Raw genomic sequence first — 19,910 nt, 5'->3', positions numbered from 1 at the left:
TGAATGAAATTTTCCAGAAACATGTGACAGCAGAAGTAAACACCCAGAGGAACGTCACAGACAGGTCCTTGTTAAATTCACCTTGAGAAGGAAGAGGTTATAAAATAATGTTCTTACCACAAGAGAAAGGTTTGGACCTGCTCTGGGAATATTAGAGTCTAATCACTCAAATTCAGTTAAAGCAAATTAAGAACAATATAGTTATTCTCAATCCATCTTAAAACCATTCAGTACAATATTGACTGAATTAAATTACTATTATAATCCAGAATAATCAGACTTTGACATTTTGTGTTGAGGTTGCCATGGACACCAGGTGATTAAAATGCCTCTATTTGAACAGAAATGGAGATTCTGCAGATCATTATGGACGGGTTGATCATGGTTACTATTTCACAACAAGGATACCATTCACCATCCTGGCAAGTAAAGTGGACACTAAGACCTACACTTTCTAATGCCTGTTCCTTATACAGTAAAGAGGGACAAAAATAAAAACTGCAACAATAATCTGCCAGAATGCCAGACCAATTATAAGCTTATCATCTCTCGCTTTATTCCTTCCTTTATTCTTTGCAGCAGGTTTGTTTCCTCTGTTCTTGTGTTGTCCATCATGGCTCCCTGCAGGACAGAACCAGGTGTTAGTCTGATCCATCAGGTAGGAGATGCTGGAGGAAGAAGCTGGTTTGAGAGGAGTATCATCAACATCTGATATCCAGAACCAGGAAACTTCTGGTTCTGATCCAGACAAACTCACTCACCTGGAAGAGGGGCTAGGCTCAACTTGAAGGTGCAGATAGGATCTGAATCCAGCACAGCTCTTTTCTTTCGATTAGTTTCTGCCTGAGCGACCCGGCACTCATATGTTCCTCCATCATCAGGCACCATGTTATTCAGGACCAAAGATACGTCTCCATCTGTCATCTGCCGGTCCCGGAGATCCACTCGGTTCTTATACCTTTGGTGCTGACCTTCTGAATCCAAGTTACCATCCCGGAATAAAAGGACAAATTCTTCCCCCAAATCAGTTCTGCTCCACTCTACGACGTGGACAGGTTTGTTGTCAGGAGTTCTGCATTTTAGATGGATGTTTCGTCCAGGATTAAACTGGAGTTTGATCTGATCTGCAGAGGAGGAAATAACACAGACAGAAGAGGTAAAGGTGGACAAACAGTTGACATGTGGCAACCAAAGTGGTCGTCTCTCTCTCTGCTCTTCTATCATCAGCTTCAGCTTTGCTGCAGAAGAGGAGATAACATCAGTAATTTCATTGGAGAGGAGGCAGGTGAAGAGGATTTAAGGCCTCAGGTTGTTTTTTTTATATATAAATAGTCCAGTAACTTTTATAAAGCTACCAGAACAATACATTTATAAAAGCTATTGTTCTTGTGCTTTTTTCATCTACTCCTTCTACTTTGTGACAAAACATTTTGTACTTAACCTGCATTTTCCAGCAACCTGCTTATATGAGGGCCTTGAGCCCACTCTTCTCCCTGTGCTGATCTCCAGCATTTTTTCCAGTGAGAGGCAGGTTGGATCCTGCCTCTCACTGGAAAAAATGTCTGAGTGGAAGAAGGGGTCCAGAGGAAAGAGAGTGGGATGTTTAGTCTGTCAGTATGTATAGTATTAATAAAATAGATAAAAATAATTAACACTTAAGTATCTAAAACACATTTTCTAATTTACATTTTACCAATTCTCATCAAAAATTTAACCTGCAGCTGTTTCCAGATTACTCACCTTGTGATTTGCTACTACAAAAATGACACGACTCATTTGGACTCATTTTGTCAAGGCAGCTGCTGAGCTTCTCACTCAACTCAATCTGCCACGGCGCTGCCCTCTTGTAGGTATTCAACAGAATGGAAAGAGGAAGGAAATAGTAAAAAAATGCCTCTAAATATGAAATGATACACAAATATTAAAAGCATTAACAAGACCATTAAATGCATTAATCATGCTGAGAAAAGCATGTTGAAGTTAGCATGTGATTGGAAAGTTTCTAATCTGCAGAGAGCAAACTGCTATTTTACTGCTTGTAAACAATGAGAAACACTTTAAATAAGTTGTATATATTTGTAGCATTTAGAAAGTAGAACTGGTTAAAAGTATCTCAGTCTAACAGCACTGAAAAAATCCATGTGCTCATTATATCAAATCAATAACAGAATAGACTCTAAACTCTTTCCATCTCTATTAGGCTTTTCTTTCTTTCTTGGGTTTCAGTAGCATTTTGTCCCCAGTGTGTTTGTTCAGATTCAACAAATTATTCAGACAAAAACACTTTTATCAAAATAAAATTTACCCAGAATTAAAACTTTATCTAGACACTTGGAGAATGAATGTTTTTCACTCTGATTAAGGATACCTTGGTTTCTGTGTTATCGTTCCTAAACACAGATAAACGCCCTTTCTGTCAGACAAAGCTGAAATATTTATGAATGAAAGCAGATCTTTAGGTCTAATCCCACCTAATTTTAAGAAAATATGGAAATATTTGTTCAGAAGGTAACCCATCACAGTCTCTCTAAAAGAGAGAAGAGCTTTAAAAGTCTTTCATAAAAAAAAAAAAAACATTTTCAAAGCTTAACATCAATACTGAAGCAAAAACAGCCGAACAGTTGGGACTTTTACATGGAGACGTGAAGAGGAAGAAAAATGCAGTAGCTGTTCAAAACAAGTACAATGTTTGTTTGCTATTCTTAGTAATTTTCTGTTCTGTTTCCATCTCCAGAACAAACTAGTTAAGCCAGTTTTACACTAACTCAACTGTTAAACATTGTTGGTCTTCCTGTCATCACTCTTCAGCAACCACACCTTCAATATTCCTCAAGGATCATCAGCATATGTGTGTCGAGAGTATAAATATTACTGCTGTGAGTAAACAATGTCAAAATCTACCTTTATGTAGAGAACATCAGCTTTTTATTCTAAAGGTAAAACTCACCTGCAGAAACAAGCACAATGAAGAAGATAAAAAGCTGAACGCAGCACAGTGACGCAGTTACCATAGCAACCATTTCCTCGTTGTCACAACAAGCAGACTCAACTTTTGGTTTGATTGAAACTATTCAGGATTATTTTTCTCAGAACAAAAATACAGTTTGAACTAAAAAACAACCAGGAAGTAAAGTAAGATGGAGAGTGAAGGTTAAAACGAATCTGGAGCTCATCAGATATAAATCACAAACAGAGTCCAGGAAGAGGAGGAGTTAGAAGGGATATTTGACACCTTCAACAACAAAATGATAAAATGTATCTCTGTACCACATGACATAAGATTTAAACAATGAAAACATCTTTAAATTACCTATTATGTTTTTATAAATACCAATTTCTGCAACATTTTAAAAAATGTCCCAGTTGAGTGGAAATGATTTAATTTCATAACACCAAACATTTAGCAATAATTACTGGAGCTGCTCATTTAAAACAATGTCCATTTCTCTTAAAGCTAATAAGAAAATGGTCTCCTAATAAAACACCAAAGGTTTCAATGTGTCCACACATCCTTCTAACATATATCTGACTAGTCACAGCAAAAGTGGAAACAAGTCATTTTGACTTATTTACAGATTCTTAAATTGTGTTTAAGCTTTCTAATGATGTCAAGCACCTGGAAATGAAAATAGAAATGAAGAAGATATGGCCCTCTGAATGTTAAACTTAGAACTGCTTTCAAAGTTTTCCCCTCAAACTAACAGCTGTTCCTTTACATACATTTGCATTAACTCCACCCAGCCAGGGTTGACTGTCAACAAACAGGCAATGGGCTTATCTAGCTGGACATAAATATTTTTTGAGGTTTTCAGCTTTTGTCTATTTTTCCAATAAGGCTGTGAGCTTTTGTCTTGTGAGCCTGAGTCATGGAGTCGTCTGTAAAACCCTGAACTTTAGTGGAATGAACAAATTAGAACTATATCTGTACATTGGGAGCAGCTAGAACCACATTCAGACCAAATGAGAGGGATGAGTAGAGCTATAACAAGAAGAACTGAGCAGCAAAATCAAAACGTGAACACAGGAAGCTATTCTGCTGCAGAAGTAGGTCAGAGCAGCAAATGTTCAAACCACAGTCTCTGGTGAAGACAGAATAAACTGCAGAGAGTTGCAGAAGCAACACTGGACCACTTTCCCCACCTACCCAACTCTGACAAAACATTCTGACAGTGAGACAGAACAAAACATACAGCAACAAATGCATATGCAACATCAACACCAACATAAATACATCAATCTTATTCAAATCAGTAAAAATATTGTCCCAGCCAAAGATCAGTAAAGTATTGTTATTTTATTCATACTTTTATTTTGAAATCTCACCTATCGCATCATGTACATCCTATAGAGGTATGCTGTAGGCATACAGGCAACCACTGTGGTGGTTTCTGCAGAGTGGATGACAGTTTCATGTTAGAAGAGACCATTTCATCGCAGGTTTGAATTATTACTCAAGATGACGATGGAAACATCTTTCCTGTCTGTGCTGGGTAAGTTAAATTATGTTTCAAAAGTCAGGATTATGATTTTATGATAACTAACAGTTCCAATAAGCTAAATGGTGACTGTCTTTGATTTTACGTGAACAGGGAAATGTGAAAGTTGACTAAATAGTCTGAAGTCAGATACTTAATTTATGCGACGTCCAATGATTTACTGAATATGAAACCATAACCTATAATCTGACTGTCTTGTCTCCTCAGCATTGACCTCACTGCTGTTCTGCTCAACATACCAAGGTCAGTAAATGGCAGCAATGTTGAGAAAAATCCATTAAGATAGCAGGAAATGCTTTAAATGGTGTCAACGTAAAACCAGTAAGGCTTCAAGTAAGGAAATTGAAGTCATGAGGGGTGAGGGCCCGACCTTTAATAAGACCTTTACTGTCCAAGGTCTTTTTGTTTCTCTGCTTGGTTTTTTGTATGAAATTCAAAACAATATTTTAAAAAAAAAAAGACAAAGAAATTAATATTTGCCAAATATTTGAAATTCTGTATGGGCTCAGTTATGATTACGTGTGGCTTATTTGCCAGAATAGAATTTTATTTCATGTATGACCAGTGTTTTGTTGGAGTTCTGATCAGTTCCTCGTGACAGAACCGGTGAAATAGAGTCCAGTTCACAGGCCGGCTCACTTCAGATTTTCACAGAACTTCCTCATAGAACTGAGATCAGAGCTTTGTGACGGCCACACCAAAACATTGACTCTGTTGTCCTTCAGCCACTTTGTCTCCAGTTTGTCTGTAAGCTGAGTACACTCGTCCATCTGGACCAATCTGTGTCCAGGCTTTGACTTCCTGCTGATGTCTTTACATGTTGCTTCAATATTTTCACATAATGATCTTTCCTTGTGACGCCGTCTACTTTTGAAAACGCACCAGTTCCTCCTGCAGCAAAGCATGATGCTGCCACCACCGTACCTCATATGTAGGAGTTCCTTCCCTTTTTCTCCATGTATAACAATGGAGACATTGAAGGAAAAATTCATGGTGACCATAAATGGAACATTGATCAACATCTTTGATGTGTATTGATCATTTTGCTGATGCTACTTGTTCTATTTGTCACTGGTTTCTCAGTTGCTCACTGTATGTTTATGTTGTATGAGTTCTTGTTTTTGTGTTTTAATGATGTAGAGCACTAACTTGATTGAATGATACTTTAATCTTAGTTCTAACTGATGTAGAGTAAATGTAGAAAATAATTTGGCCTTTTTGTTTCTTTTGGAGTAATGGGTCCTTCCTTCCAGTATTGGTACAGGACTCATTATACTGTGGATTATAACACTCACTAGCTTCAGCAGGATGTGCATGAATTATAAAGCTTCTCTTTCAGAGTTACACACTTTACATCAGTACCCCACTGCCCTCAGGAACCCTAAATTATTCCAAGTATCATTTTCATCTGTCTTACAGTTCATCTGACTGTGAGTCCCAGCAGCTCTCAGTATTTCCAAGGAAAGTCTGTGTCTCTGAGTTGTGAGGAGGAAAACAGCTCTGCTGGATGGACTGTGTGGCGAAACACAACCATAAGAAGGTCTAAGTGTGGAGATGGATGGGGGGAAATAAAGGGTTCTGTTTGTGTCATCAATTATATTTTGAAAAAGGATACTGGTGTGTACTGGTGTGGGTCCATCAATGGATCCTCCAGCAGCATAAACGTCACTGTTGGTAAGATCAGACTGTGGAGTTAGTGTTGCTGAAGCTGTGTGGAAATGGATGAAATGCTGTAGTTTGTCTCTGTGTTGAGGTGGATCAGTGATCCTGCAGAGTCCTGTCCTCCCTGTGATGGAGGGAGATGACGTCACTCTGAGCTGCAGAGCAAGGAATCCAACCCACAACCTCCCAGCTGCTTTCTTTAAAGATGGCGTCTTCATCGGCAACGAGTCTTCAGGCAACCTGATCCTCCTCCATGTTTCCAGCTCTGATGAAGGCCTCTATAAATGTAACATCAGAGGTCATGGAGAGTCTCCATCCAGCAGGATCTCTGTCAAAGGTCAGTCACTAAAAGTATAAGGGGACAAAATGTAAGTAATCACACACATACACATTCTTGTACTTTTCCAACTGAGGACTTTATATTTTCCTCCATCCATTGTAGTAAAATTATTCCTGAATAATCCAGACATTTTCCACAACCTTAACCATTACTAGACTATTCCTAACCTTAACTAAAACTTAATCCACAACATGCTTCTAAACCTAGGACTGCCTGAAAAGTGAAGACCAGGACCACAAATGTGGAAATGATCAATTGTGGAGATCATTTCCACAAATGATCTCCCTTTGTTGGTAAATAAGTGAAAGTGGTTCTATATATGCAGTATATCAAAATACACACACACACTTATATATATATATATATATAAATAAAATTCCCTTCTCACCCACCGCGGGGAGTCTTTTCTCTTTCTTCCACTGAGGTCGGTTCCTCTACCAGAGGCCTGGGAGCTTCAGGGTTCTGCTCAGTATCTTGGCTGTGCCTAGGACTGCACATTTCTGGACTGAGATGTCTGATGTTGTTCCTGGGATCTGTTGTAGCCACTGTCCCAGTTTGGGGGTGACTGCCCCGAGGGTCCCGATGACCACAGGCACCACTGTGGTCTTCACCTTCCAGGCCCTCTCCAGTTCCTCCCTTAGACCTTTAGGCCCTTTAGGTCCTTTAGGTCCTTTAGGCCCTTTAGGTCCTTTAGGCCCTTTAGGCCCTTTAGGTCCTTTAGGCCCTTTAGGTCCTTTAGGCCCTTTAGGTCCTTTAGGTCCTTTAGGCCCTTTAGGCCCTTTAGGCCCTTTAGGCCCTTTAGGCCCTTTCGGCCCTTTAGACCCTGGTATTTAGGCCCTGGTATTTAGGTTCTGGTATTTTGCAGTCTCGGGCCACTGTGTGGTCTACAAGGAGTTGGTGTTTGGCTCCTCTGCTATTTACGCTGTTTCCCTTCTGTGTCGTGTTCATGTATTTATCCATGTGTTTGCTTATCTTAGCCGCTATGATGCCTGACATGAGCCTCCAGGTTGTGGAGAGACAGGTTATTGGTTGGTAGTTGGATGGGACTGAACCCTTTGATGGATCCTTCTGGATCAGGATTGTGCCCTTCAGTTAACCATTCAGGATGAGTCCCATTCTGTAGCAGCTGGTTCTTTTGGGCTGCCAGTCGCTCATGGAGGGCAGTGAGTTTCTTTAGCCAGTAGGCATGGATCATGTCTGGCCCTGGTGCTGTCCAGTTTTTCATACCTGAGACTCTTTCTTGGACATCCACCACAGAGACGCTTGACGCTGTGGTGCTTGTCAGGCCTCAGCTCCCCTCCTCTTGCACATTTGAGTTTGTCTTTGTTTTTGCGTTCAACACTTCCATATGTACTCAGGCATCAAAGCATTTCTATTACACCACTGACACTGACTTTCACAGTCCATTGTTGTTTTTGTTAATAAATATTCCTTTTTCTGCACTTTAATTACTGCATGGTCTCCCATTTTCAATCTGACAAAGTTGCCTCATCAGAACCAATATTCTAATTTATTGAATATGACAGTATATTCAACTCGCAAAATGTTTGTGCGTTTTTCTATAAAAGTGTTGCACTATAAAGTAGTGGTTTTTCAGCCATATAAAAATAGATGTATTTCACAAAACTGGAATGAAAACACTTTTTTCTCATCTCACATGAGTCACGTGATCAGCAGCTGGATGTTACTTCTGGTGAAGTAAAAAGACAGAAACCTTCTTTGTGGTTTGTAGTTTTTGTTTTCAGACAATGTGCAGCCGACTCCATCAGAGCTCTCACTGAATCATACAGTTCATAAAACGTTTTGTGTCATTGCAAGGTGTTGAGTCCATAGCTCTTTTGTCAAATGATGAACTACAATTCCTCAAAATGCCACAAATACAATACTAGCCACTCCCAAATACAAAGACATTTCACTCGGGAGCCATGAATCATCAACAATGATTCATCAAAGCAATGAAACATTGCTCTCTTTAAAGGTGAAATTAGGTCTGTGTTTTTCATGGAAAGACTCAATGACTGAACTAATGATGAACTTACTGCACCATTCAATATTCTATATGTAGGACAGTTCTGTGACCAGACACACCAGACTACCCCACAGGTTGCTTTAACTGAATATTTTCTATCATTTACAGTTTGTTTTTTTAAATGGTGATAAAACACTCTATCATTTTTACCATAACAATTCACACACTTACATTTTCAACTTTATCCAATTTGAAATGCGTAAAGTTTTTATCTTGCATAAATTTACATCATTCCTTGACATCAAAAGGAATGAAATAAGCAGAAGTTCTTAATGAATATTTTGTGTAATTATTACAAAGAAAACAACTTTGCTCATACAACAACTCAGCTGTTACTTTCATAATCACCGGTTTTACCTTCCAGATCTCTATCATTCATTACATCTTCCCCATTTCTTTACAATCCTCAACACATTTTGCCGCCTCCATCCATTGAGCAATATTGATGTCGATATTTTAATTTCATCAGTTTTGTGTATATGTTGAGAGACAAATTTATTCTTTCCACAGATAAACCTCCAGCCACCTCCAAAGCTCCACCTCCTACATCAAGCCCTCTTCAGCTTCTGCTCACTGTTTTCCGACACCTGATGGTCTTCTGTCCTTACTTCATCTCCACTTTCCTCCTGGTGTCTATTTGTCGAAACAAATGGCCAGGTAATAATATAATAGAAACCTGATCTTTGAATCAACTAATAAAGCCTGAGTTAACATGTTGCTCCTGTACTTCAGCTTCCAACAAGGTCTGTGGGGGACAGTCTGTACAGGAACTGGAAGAGAGAGTTGAAGACGTTACCAAACAGCATCACCTGTAATCTAAAATAAAATCATTGTTAGGGATTTTATACATTTTACCATTTATTTACTGATATATCTGCTGTTTTTATACTTCTGCAATATGTGATTTCCTGTTAAGGTTTCCAGACAATGTGCAGATACTTTCACAGCTGTCTACAAAAATAGGTAACATCCTATGTGAATCTAAGCTGTCTTAAAGAGTTACCATATATGGAATGCATTTTCCTGTACTTGCCTGTGTTGTTGAATTATAATTATGACGACATTCTTATGCTTAGAAGTGAATAAATATTGATGGCTGCAATCTCCTGCTGGAGAAGCAAAGTCTGACAGGATTCTTCCCTTTCTGCAAACAAGCCTTTGTGTCCTTGTGATCATTGCAGAGTTTATTTAAACCATAGACCTAAAAATAATGCCTCTGTCACACTTTGTCTACTTGTAATATAAGTTTTTCTCATTCAGTAAACCTTTAAAGTTTTATGTCTGAGGATTCTTTTACGTTATTGTATATCACTCATTATTCTAGTTATCAAACAGTGCAGTGTGGTTAAGTAATTATTCAAAGTAGATTAAAAAGTTTTTATCCAAGAGAAATCCAGTAGATTGCATCAAGTCATTGACTTGCAGAAAGGCCTGTTACAATAAAAAATGTTTCTGGGTGCTTAATTGTCTCAGATTATTGCGATAAATGATAATATTGTTTGACGACCATTTTACAGTGATGTAATGGTAACACAATAATGCAAACACATCCTGCCAAAAATAAATACACTTTATTTTCAAAAGAACATTTAACACTGGAACTGATAAACAAAATAAACAAAACAACCAAAAACAAAATGGATTCTCAGTCTCCATTAATGAAAAATGCACTTGAATAAAAACTAAACAACATAAAACTAAAGTGGAAATAAAAACTACATCCAACCAATAGAGTGCAGATTATGAAGTCTATATACTATATTGCCCTTCAATAATAATTTGATTTAGATAAAGATGTTCATATCTGACTACTTGATGCACCAGGGCTGTTCACACTGCAGCCTGAAGTGACTCAATTCAGACATTTTTGACATAATGCAACCTATATCCGATTTTTTCATGACAGTCTGAACAGCACAGGATTATGGACCTGGATATCCGATATGTATTCAATTCAAATGTGACCTAACGTCCAGATCACATTCACCTGAATTGAACGTCACTGATACTCAACAAATCTCACTATTCTGCATCTTGATACAAGTGGGAAGAAAAACAACAACCATGACGAACTAAACTGAGGATGAAGTTGTTAATATGCTGGTCCGGTTGGACAACAACTTCAGATGTGTAAAACCCAGTTCATACTACACGGTTTTAAAATGCTCAAAACCTAAGATCCCACACACTAGCCGACAGAAATCGTAGGTATAACGGGTTCGGTTGTGCAGTGTGTGGCGTCCAGCTCACGGCACATGAACTGATTTCTCTCACCAACATTCACATTCCAGACAAAAACCCACCAATATCATACATGATTGTAGAGTAAACAAACATGGCTGACAATGTAGAAGCAATAGCGATAGTTTGTGAGCTTATTTTAACCATAAAAGATGTAATAAAAAGAAAAAGACTTTGGATAAAACAGATAATAGAGCATAATGCTATGAGGTCTGTTATGTTTTTTCGTTTTTACCATTTGTGTGATCAGATAGTTTTCTGTTAGATCGTTAAAGCTTCAGTTAATTAACTTTGGTGAAAAACAACTGGCTCTAAAAACTCTGAAGCAGTGGGATAAACTAACATTACTGAATTCTTTACCGTGTCATAAAAGACCCTCTGACAAAAGCTAAACGCTTCCAGTTTGTGGTCCCTGATGCTTTGTACAGGGGTGTGAGAGGCACCTCCTGTTGTCCATGAGACACTGTGAGATTTAGCTTGGCGTTGAGCGATCTCTAGTCTGCTGACTCTATTGTAGGGTAGCTGTTTGCTGATGTTACATTGTTGCAGGAAAAAAACCTATTTTGTACTGGTACTGAGTGTCTTTATCACTGGTTTTCATTTTGTGTAATTCTAAGGGGGTGAATGTAACCTGGTTGTATTTATCTTATGTCATAATTACATAAAATGTCTTTTTGGTTATTTGTATTGTTTCTTACCTGACTGAAACTCCTCTAAAAAATCTCTCATTGTTTTAACCTCATTAATTTAAGATTGGAAGCTCCTCCTTTTTATTTCTTCTTCTATGGTTTTGTCTTTAAATTGTTTGTGTCCCTTAGCCCCTCCCCTTTTGTCATGTTGTCCTGCTGGAGAGGTGAGTGCTGTTTATTTTCTATCTACATACATCCAGTTTATTTATAGATATATTAGGTTAATTTTTGTTATGTACTTTTGTTTTGTGTAGGATTTGTAGCGGGAAGCTTATAACACGATTGTTTTCTGTTTGTTCTAGTCAGAATAAATCAAGACACCATCCTTTTCAAAGACAAACTGTGTCATGGCTTGATTATTTAATAAAACCAGAACAATGCAGAAAGGATCTGGTTACACATGCTAAATATGTATTTTTATTTTTAGGATTTTATTATTTAAATAAACATGTATTTTTTTAGGAAACCCCTATTCTGGTGCCCTTATTGATCACTATATGTTTGCCTAATTTACAGTGACTAACCAGCAGAACCTGTAGGGTGAGAGAAAAATGCTGATTGGAACAAATTCAGGACAAATCAGATCTCTGATGGAACTACACATGCAGGGTTTCCCCCAGTGCCTTATAAGTCTGGTAGCCCACCATGCTTTACAGCCCCCTGCCAGACCAAGTGTTGTTTGTTCTCAGAAAATTTATAGTTTAAAAAGATATATATATATTAAAAAAGGCTGCACAGTGGCACAGTTGCCTTGCAGCAAGAAGGTCCTGGGTTCGATTCCCGGCCCGGGGTCTTTCTGCATGGAGTTTGCATGTTCTCCCTGTGCATGATGGGTTCTGTCCGGCTTCCTCCCACAGTCCAAAAACATTATTACAACCAAATGACCAATTTGACTAAATGAGCAACTGCAGAAACAAGCACAAAAAAAAAAAAAAAAACAGACATTATTTCATCAAGAAAAGCACCTTTATTTATGAAGCCTTATTCATGAAATAGGTCATCCCAGGAGTACTTAGCACTGCAGATGTTGGTCTGTACTCCCGGCAGACTTCATGCAGGTATTCGTCAGACACATACATGCAAAGGTCAATTTGTGTCATACAGTAAACTCTTTGGGATCCTGGAAACAGGATTTACATCAAGATGTTTTGTGTGTGACATCAAGCTGAAAAGCCACACAGCAGTTAGGGTGTCACTCTGCGCCACACTGTGGAGTGGCTGCAGAAGAAATGATGCAAGCTGCCATACAGCTCATAAAATTTACTGATATCCATTCAGATGGTGGGAAATTAATTTATCATGAGAAATGTAGGCAATCAGTTTTCTTTACTGTGAAATCTCAACCACCTGCAAACAATGCAGCCAGGCTCCTCACAGCTCACAGGGTGTGTACAGGACACCTTAGTGCAGGGATCGTTAAATCCAGGCTTCAAGGTTTCCAGCAGGTTGTCGATGTCTCTCTGCTTCAACACACTTGAGTCAAATAATCCAGAGTTTGACTCCAGAATCACTAAATGACACTGAGGAAGCCACTTAGCGATGTGCCTGAACAAGCCACACGTCTAAAAGTTGTAGGATTGTGGCCCTACAGCCTTGACTTAAGGACAGGATGTGGGAGCTTGAAATGTTTTATACAAAAGCAAAGTAGAAACATTAAAGTACAAAAGCAGCTTTTGAAAATATTTTATAGAAAGAAAGAAAAATTAAAATATAAACATAACCATTCAGTGATCAGGCAAAACATTTTCACTCTCTTTAATCAGAATCTGCAGGAAGAACTGCTGACTTCAGTGTTCAGTTTAGGTTCATCCTGCTCTGTAAACTAACAACGAAGGTAAAGTAAAACAAATGAGAATAAAATGTTTCAAAGAAATGCTTCACTGTGAATATGGACGTACTTTTCTATAGTAGGAATCTGGAAAAAAAGGCTCACCAGCCTGATAAAGAAGGCTGGTTCTGTTCTGGTTCTGTTCTGGTTCTGTTCTGGTTCTGTTCTGGTTCTGTTCTAGCGACGACTATGGAACCTCTGGAGACAATGGTGCAAAGGAGGATTCTTCATAAAATCAAGAAGGTTATGGACAACCCTGAACATCCTCTTCATGAAACTGTCTTGAGAAAACAGAACATCTTCAGTTGGATCAGTGGAGCCCAAAGTGGGTTCTGGAGGCCCGGTTACATCCTGCATGTTTTATTCTCTCCCTGGTTATGGACCATTACAGGAGATCTTTCCTTCAAACAACCATCATTATCCTCAATAACTCTTTGAAGAATTAATGAGTTACAACAACATTTCATTTCCCTTTGGGATCAATAAAGTATTTTAGATTTTTTTATTTTATTTTGAATAGAACAGGAAATATTATCAGATAGAACTGAGTTTTGTTCTTCATGTTGGTTTAGTTAATGGAATCACAGGCTGACAAAGGTTGGGTGCTTCCTCTGTCACGGTCCTGCAAAAATGAATGAATGAATGAATGAATGAATGAATGAATGAATGAATGAATGAATGAATGAATGAATGAATATACTTTATTAATCCTAGAGGGAAATTCACAAAGGCTCGAGTTCATGTTCTGCTGCCTCAGGCCTTGATGACCGTCTCTTAACAATAATAACAATAACCATAACAATAACAATAATAACAATAATACCAAAACCAATAACAGCAAGAAGAGCAACAACAGCAGCAAAAATTTTCTTTGAAGGTTGGATGTTTGATCCATCCTTCTTTAATCCATCCTTCTTTCCATCTTCTGAACAAGGCACGGTTATTTTACGGTTTTGTCCTCCATTCTTGATCTCTGCAGAGTAAAACCAGGTATGAGTCTGATCTGTCAGAAAGATGATTACTTAAGAAATTACTGTCCAACATTATCTAATACACTCAGACCAGCTACTTTTTACAGAATGTCATTAATATCTGTAACACTGTTTCAACTAGGTCAACTGGGTTGCATCCTTGAGGGCTGCAGGCCGTTAACAGAGACTTGACGTTCTGTAGCTTTTGCTGGTGGCTAAGATTCCCTGTGACATCTGGAAGGAACGATCCACCATATGATAGTTTAGGATCTATATGCACCACATTTGGTGGTATTTGTACCACCCCAACAGGGGGAATGTTGGGAATAAATCATTCTGTTTTTCTACATCTCTTTTAGCTACTTGCATGCTGGTATAAACTCACAATGACACACTAGGGGACACACTCTGTTGGGTGTAGCTTAGATAGAGGCCAACAAAAGGAATTAGAAACTGCTGCTAGATGTCATGTTGCTGTGTTAGCCCATAAGGATAGCATGAAAATGGACCAGCGCTGTATTTTAGTCTTAAGAGATAGAATTCATGAATTCAACTCACTGACTCTTCTTCAACTCCATGCATTGATAACCTAATGGAGAAAGGATAATTCTCTGCACAGGTGAGTCTTTCTCACCTGAGAAGGTCGACCAGAATCGACTCATTCTGAGGCTTCAAATCATTTTAACAGGAGAAGTTGATGTCTTACGTTAGTTAAACAGATCAATATGCAACGTGTATCTGACTCACACTAAAGATTTTATTTCAGCAGAAAAGGTTTTGGACTAAACTGTTCCTCCTGTTAGCCTCTCTAGCACCAAGTACAGCTAGTCAATCAACCATCGCTGTGTTCAGGGAAGCAACGATTAATGATCCAGAAATAAACTTGATATCTTAACAGACTGAATGTTTTGTTTTTAACTTAATCTTTGCTCGTCTTGCAGGCGGTTGCCACGGTAACAGGTGTGTTTAAACTACAAAGAGAGAGAGTAAAAAGGTAGGAGTGGTTTTGAGTTGATCACCTGTTCAGGTTATTTTACCTTTGTTTTCCTTTGCTGTGGTTCATTACAGCCGCTGTAGTTTCTAAATGTTGGACTAATTACCTCGTTCCTTTGTGATTATACGTCATTCACAATAAACATCACATTAAACAAATAGATTTCATTACATTTTAACAAACAAATGGCTTCTTTACCTTAACAGAGCTCTTTGGTTCCTCTTATCAGTCTGTAGCTTCTCATATTGAGGTCAAAGGTCAGATCTACCATAACTGACCGACTGACACCTGCTGGCCTCAGGTTTGCAACCAGCTTGTGACTGAAAAACCAGTAACCTCCTCCCAGATGATGACATGAACTTGTTATTTCCTCTGTCCATTGCAATAGCTGATATATTGTGAAAATCCGGTAGAAATGATGCACTAATGGAGTCATGTTTCCATAGAAACAATGCGCTACGAGGCTTTGCTTGTGAGACTTGCGGTCACGTAGGTCGGTTGTGGGCGGAGCTTGGTAAGGTCCATTTCTACATTACCAGGACGAGACTAAACATGCAGGCACTTTGGGCACCACAGGTTGTAGGGTAACACAAACAGCATATTCCCAACTACAGCTTAGAGCAGCTCATTGATATATTAAACCATGTAGCCTGATGTAAAACATTTCAATAATTAAAATTGAGAAGTTTTAATTGTTATCAAATCTTTTCAAACACGCCGTTTTGAATTCATAGAAAGCCCAGAAACATTTAGGTCCAACCACGAGAATCAACTCATTTTAGTTAAAACTCAGTTTCACACAAATACAAACATCTAGTTTGGCTGAACTGTTCAAGGTCACAATCAAGCAGGGTCGGCCTAAGGCATAGCAAACTAAGCTACATGTAATCTATGATAAAATTGTAATATTTTTCTTTACAATATATATTTTTGGTAATCTATGAACAAACTGTTCTTTATTTGGACAAAAAGAATAAAGAAATATCTTTTGGGGTCCCCTGGTGGCTGCAGTAGGTCACACTTCACTGGTAATATGAGCTGCAGAGCATCCAAAGCTCCAGTCAGAAGTTAAGTTAGCAAAACTACGTCTAAGAAAAGGACTTATCCTTCAGGGAGGGAGGAAAGAAAGAGGAAGAACAGAAAAAATCCAAAATAAATGTTTGTTTCAATCCGTCTTGGTAAAGTAATGTTTATCAGTAGGATTTGTGGAGCTGCTAATAGAAAATGATCTTGATATGTGAAACATCTTCAATTAAAATGATTTGAAGTCTCAGAATCTGCCCAGTTCTGGTCCACATTCTCAGGTGAGGAAGACTCACCTGGTATAAATAACATTTTTAGCTATTGGAGAATAGAAAGACTGCTATTGAAAAATTGTTTTGCTTTTTTTTGACAAGATCAAAACTGTTTTGCACACATTTGTAATGGAAATCATGCTAGTGTCATTTCAGTGTCTTTCAGAGTTCCAGCTCTGCTAAATTCAACAGTGGTTTATTTGTTGTAATCAGGTGTTAAAATAATAATTGGTGTTTCTGCTTAAAATATTTTTCACTAACATTAGAGCTTTTAATAATATATTTAGCAGCAATTGTGTAAAATCTGTTTCTTTTTGATTTAAATAAAACTGTTAGATAATGTATGACAATACAGTGTTTCTGTAATACTGAAATATTGTTCAGTTTTTACTTAATTTACAGCAGTGGTCCCGCGGACGGTACCCCCCGCCAATCGGTCTTGACAGATGTTACGGTTGTTCCATCGGCCTCCTGACAACGCATATCCCCCCCCATAAATCTTCATAAAAGATTTATGAAGGGTTGACCGGTCCGCTGTACTAAAAAGGTTGGGGACCACTGATTTCAGATGTGGAAACTATGATCCCTGAAGTTTTTCCATCTTTCTGTTTCTCTCTAATATCAACAGCCAAGAAGCTGTTGGAGATTCTGATCCACAGACAAACAGACTCACCTGCTTTAACTGTCAGGTTAACGGTGCTGATGGGGTCAATGTCCAGATTGGATCTCTTTGTTCGATTATTTTCTGTATGAATGACTCGACATTCATATATTCCCGAATCATTGGTCGTCACATTCGTCAGAATCAAGGACACATTTCCATGGGCCACGTCCTGCAGATCCACCCGGCCTATAAAGGATGGAAACTGACCCTCTGGATCAAACTGACCCTCTGGATCAAACTGACCCTCTGGATCAAACTGCTTGCTCCTGTACAAAATAACATGATCTGGCCTCAGATCGATTCTGATCCACTCTGCAATATCAACAGAATCATTCGTAGCAGCTGTACATGGCAGTGTGACGTTATCTCCAGGTTTAGCTGTGATGTTTTTCTGATCTAAAGGGGAAGACACATCAGAGCAGACAGGTCAGAGGTCAAAGTGAAACTCTGAATATTTAAAATAAGAGCTCTAACCCTGACGAATAGAAACTGGTTTGATTGTTGAGCCATAGCTTCAGAACCAAACCTGAAGCTATGGTCCTGGCTAAACTGAAGAACAGAATCATTAAAACTGACATGAGATTTTAGTGAAACTAGATCAGTTAAACTTCCTGCTGCTCATGTTGTTTCAAACAGCAGAGCAGCTGGTCGAACCTTCATATTCCTGCTCCTCTGGTCACAGTTTCTGCTGGTTTACATCAGATCTTCTCTATAAGAGGTGGAGCATTTTCTGCAGTTCTGTTACCAAGTTTGTTTGTTCTTACCTAATGGGCATTTTTACGTCTCAAGTTCTACTGTAAGAAAATGTGATTAATACCAACAATAAACAACCTTCCAGGAGTTATCAGATAATAATCCACAATAGTATTACATTACATGTGAGACCTGTATACATTTAAATCTATTTATTTCTAGAATTGATTAAAAACCTTATTTACAAAACAAATTGAAAAGATTCACCAGAGATTATTAACAGCAGAACTTCTCAAATAGTGAAGACACACCAGGAGCATGAGAAACAGGAGGACTTTATTTTCTTCATTCATGTGTAACCGGCTGGTTTATTAGTTTGAAAACAGTGTTTATGTTGTGATTTGAGTTTTTCTGTGTTTATTTTGAGTTTCTGTGTCTCTGAGTCTCCTTGTTGTCCTTTCTTCCTCTTGATTGTTCCCTGGTGTCTCGTTTCCTTGATTACCCTCTGTGTATTTAACCCCTCCTGTGTTCCTTGTTCCTCGTCGGGTCCTCGTCTCACTCGGTGTCTTTCTCAGTCCTTTCGTTGACCCTGTTGCTACCTGTGTTGAGCCCTGGTTTCCACTCCGCAGTGCTACCTGGGATTTTGGACTATTTGTGGATTTGTATTGTTTTCATATCATTAAACCACCATTTCATTTCTACCTGGGTCTACTGCGTCTGCCTCACCAACTCACACAGCAATTCCTGATAATGGCTGTAAATTCTCACCCGTATTGGGCACTGAACACATCTATGCCATCTGAAAGATACCATTTCAGATGGAGAAAAGGTATCTGAAGGCTGAAAAACACCCATCAGATCCAGGAGGAACAGGATCTGATGGGTAATACTGAGCAGTAAGATGCATTCCCCCAGTTTAAAGTTGTATAGCACTATAAGGTTGGGCTGTCAGGAGTACAATCTAATATCTGTCTCTCTGTATGTATGTATGTATTAATTAATTAATTTATTTATTGCTGGGTTTCAGATGACGTAGCATCGACGTCACCCAATGCAGATGGAGGGTTGGAAGTAAATGCAGCCCATTTATTTCTGCTGATCCAGCATCACAATGTCTACAGTCTGAGTCCTGAATGGTTGTTCCAACCATTCTAATACATCATGTTCCAAATTATTATCCAAGTGATTTTTTCTCAGATTTTATTAAATGTTCAATGCAAATGATAGTCAGTATAATTTCCAAGTCATGAACTTTTACAGTATAAATCAGATTTTACTGAACAAAGATCCTATGAGAACAAGATTTGTTTCAAAAATAAAAACTCAAACTTCCAAATTATTCTGACAGCAGATTTTCTAAACATTTTATGGATTATAAAGAACTGCAGACGGTCATTGTGTGAATGTGCAGCATCACATGTATTAAAATCAGAGTTATTTCAATCAGAACCATCTGAACAGAACCAGTTCCATGTTAACAGAACCGGTTCCATGTTAACAGAACCGGTTCCATGTTAACAGAACCGGTTCCATGTTAACAGAACCGGTTCCATGTTAACAGAACCTTCTCTGGTATCAGAACAATTCTTCATCCTTTAACTTTGGGTTTGTGGAAAGTTTCTGTTGAATTTCTCTGCAGGACGTCAGAAAACCTTCCAGAGCTGCTGGTTGATCTGAACTGGATTCAGATCTTCTGCTGGAGGAAACTCCAGAGGTTCTCAGTAGGGTTGGGGTCAGAGGTCAGAGGAGGATGGTGACCTCACCATGAGTTTCTGCCCATAGCAGCCGATGACTCAGTGGTTTTCCTTCAGCATCAGATGGTTCATCATCATGATGAAGATGATTTTACTGCTGAAGGTTCCACTCTTTCTGAACCAAGACAGAAAGTGATCAGTCAGAAAGTCCAGATACTTTGCTGAGGTCATTTTCACACCTTCATGGACTCTGAAGGGGCCGACCAGCTCCCTCTCTCTCTCTCTGTCTCTTCCTCTCTCTCCCTCTCTCTCTC

The 19,910-nt window shown here is 38.6% G+C and overlaps 2 protein-coding genes across 2 annotated transcripts; one reads left to right on the top strand and one right to left on the bottom strand.

The window, feature by feature from the left end:
* Positions 1–331: 331 nt before the first annotated feature.
* LOC122820123 lies at positions 332–3,020 on the bottom strand. The gene is made up of 4 exons (XM_044097297.1): positions 2,948–3,020; positions 762–1,124; positions 529–681; positions 332–354 (listed from the first exon to the last, which is right to left on the bottom strand). Exons 1-4 carry the CDS (start codon positions 3,018–3,020, stop codon positions 332–334), a joined length of 612 nt encoding a protein of 203 aa, XP_043953232.1.
* A 1,358-nt stretch (positions 3,021–4,378) lies between these two features.
* LOC122820844 (protein turtle homolog A-like) lies at positions 4,379–10,140 on the top strand. The gene is made up of 6 exons (XM_044098477.1): positions 4,379–4,490; positions 4,704–4,739; positions 5,916–6,170; positions 6,250–6,495; positions 9,038–9,184; positions 9,260–10,140. Exons 1-6 carry the CDS (start codon positions 4,457–4,459, stop codon positions 9,340–9,342), a joined length of 801 nt encoding a protein of 266 aa, XP_043954412.1. The 5' UTR covers positions 4,379–4,456; the 3' UTR covers positions 9,343–10,140.
* Positions 10,141–19,910: the final 9,770 nt, after the last annotated feature.

This window comes from Gambusia affinis, linkage group LG18 (assembly GCF_019740435.1).
Source record: "Gambusia affinis linkage group LG18, SWU_Gaff_1.0, whole genome shotgun sequence".
NCBI classification, from domain to species: Eukaryota; Metazoa; Chordata; class Actinopteri; order Cyprinodontiformes; family Poeciliidae; genus Gambusia; species Gambusia affinis.
This window is presented reverse-complemented; position numbering and strand designations above follow the sequence as displayed.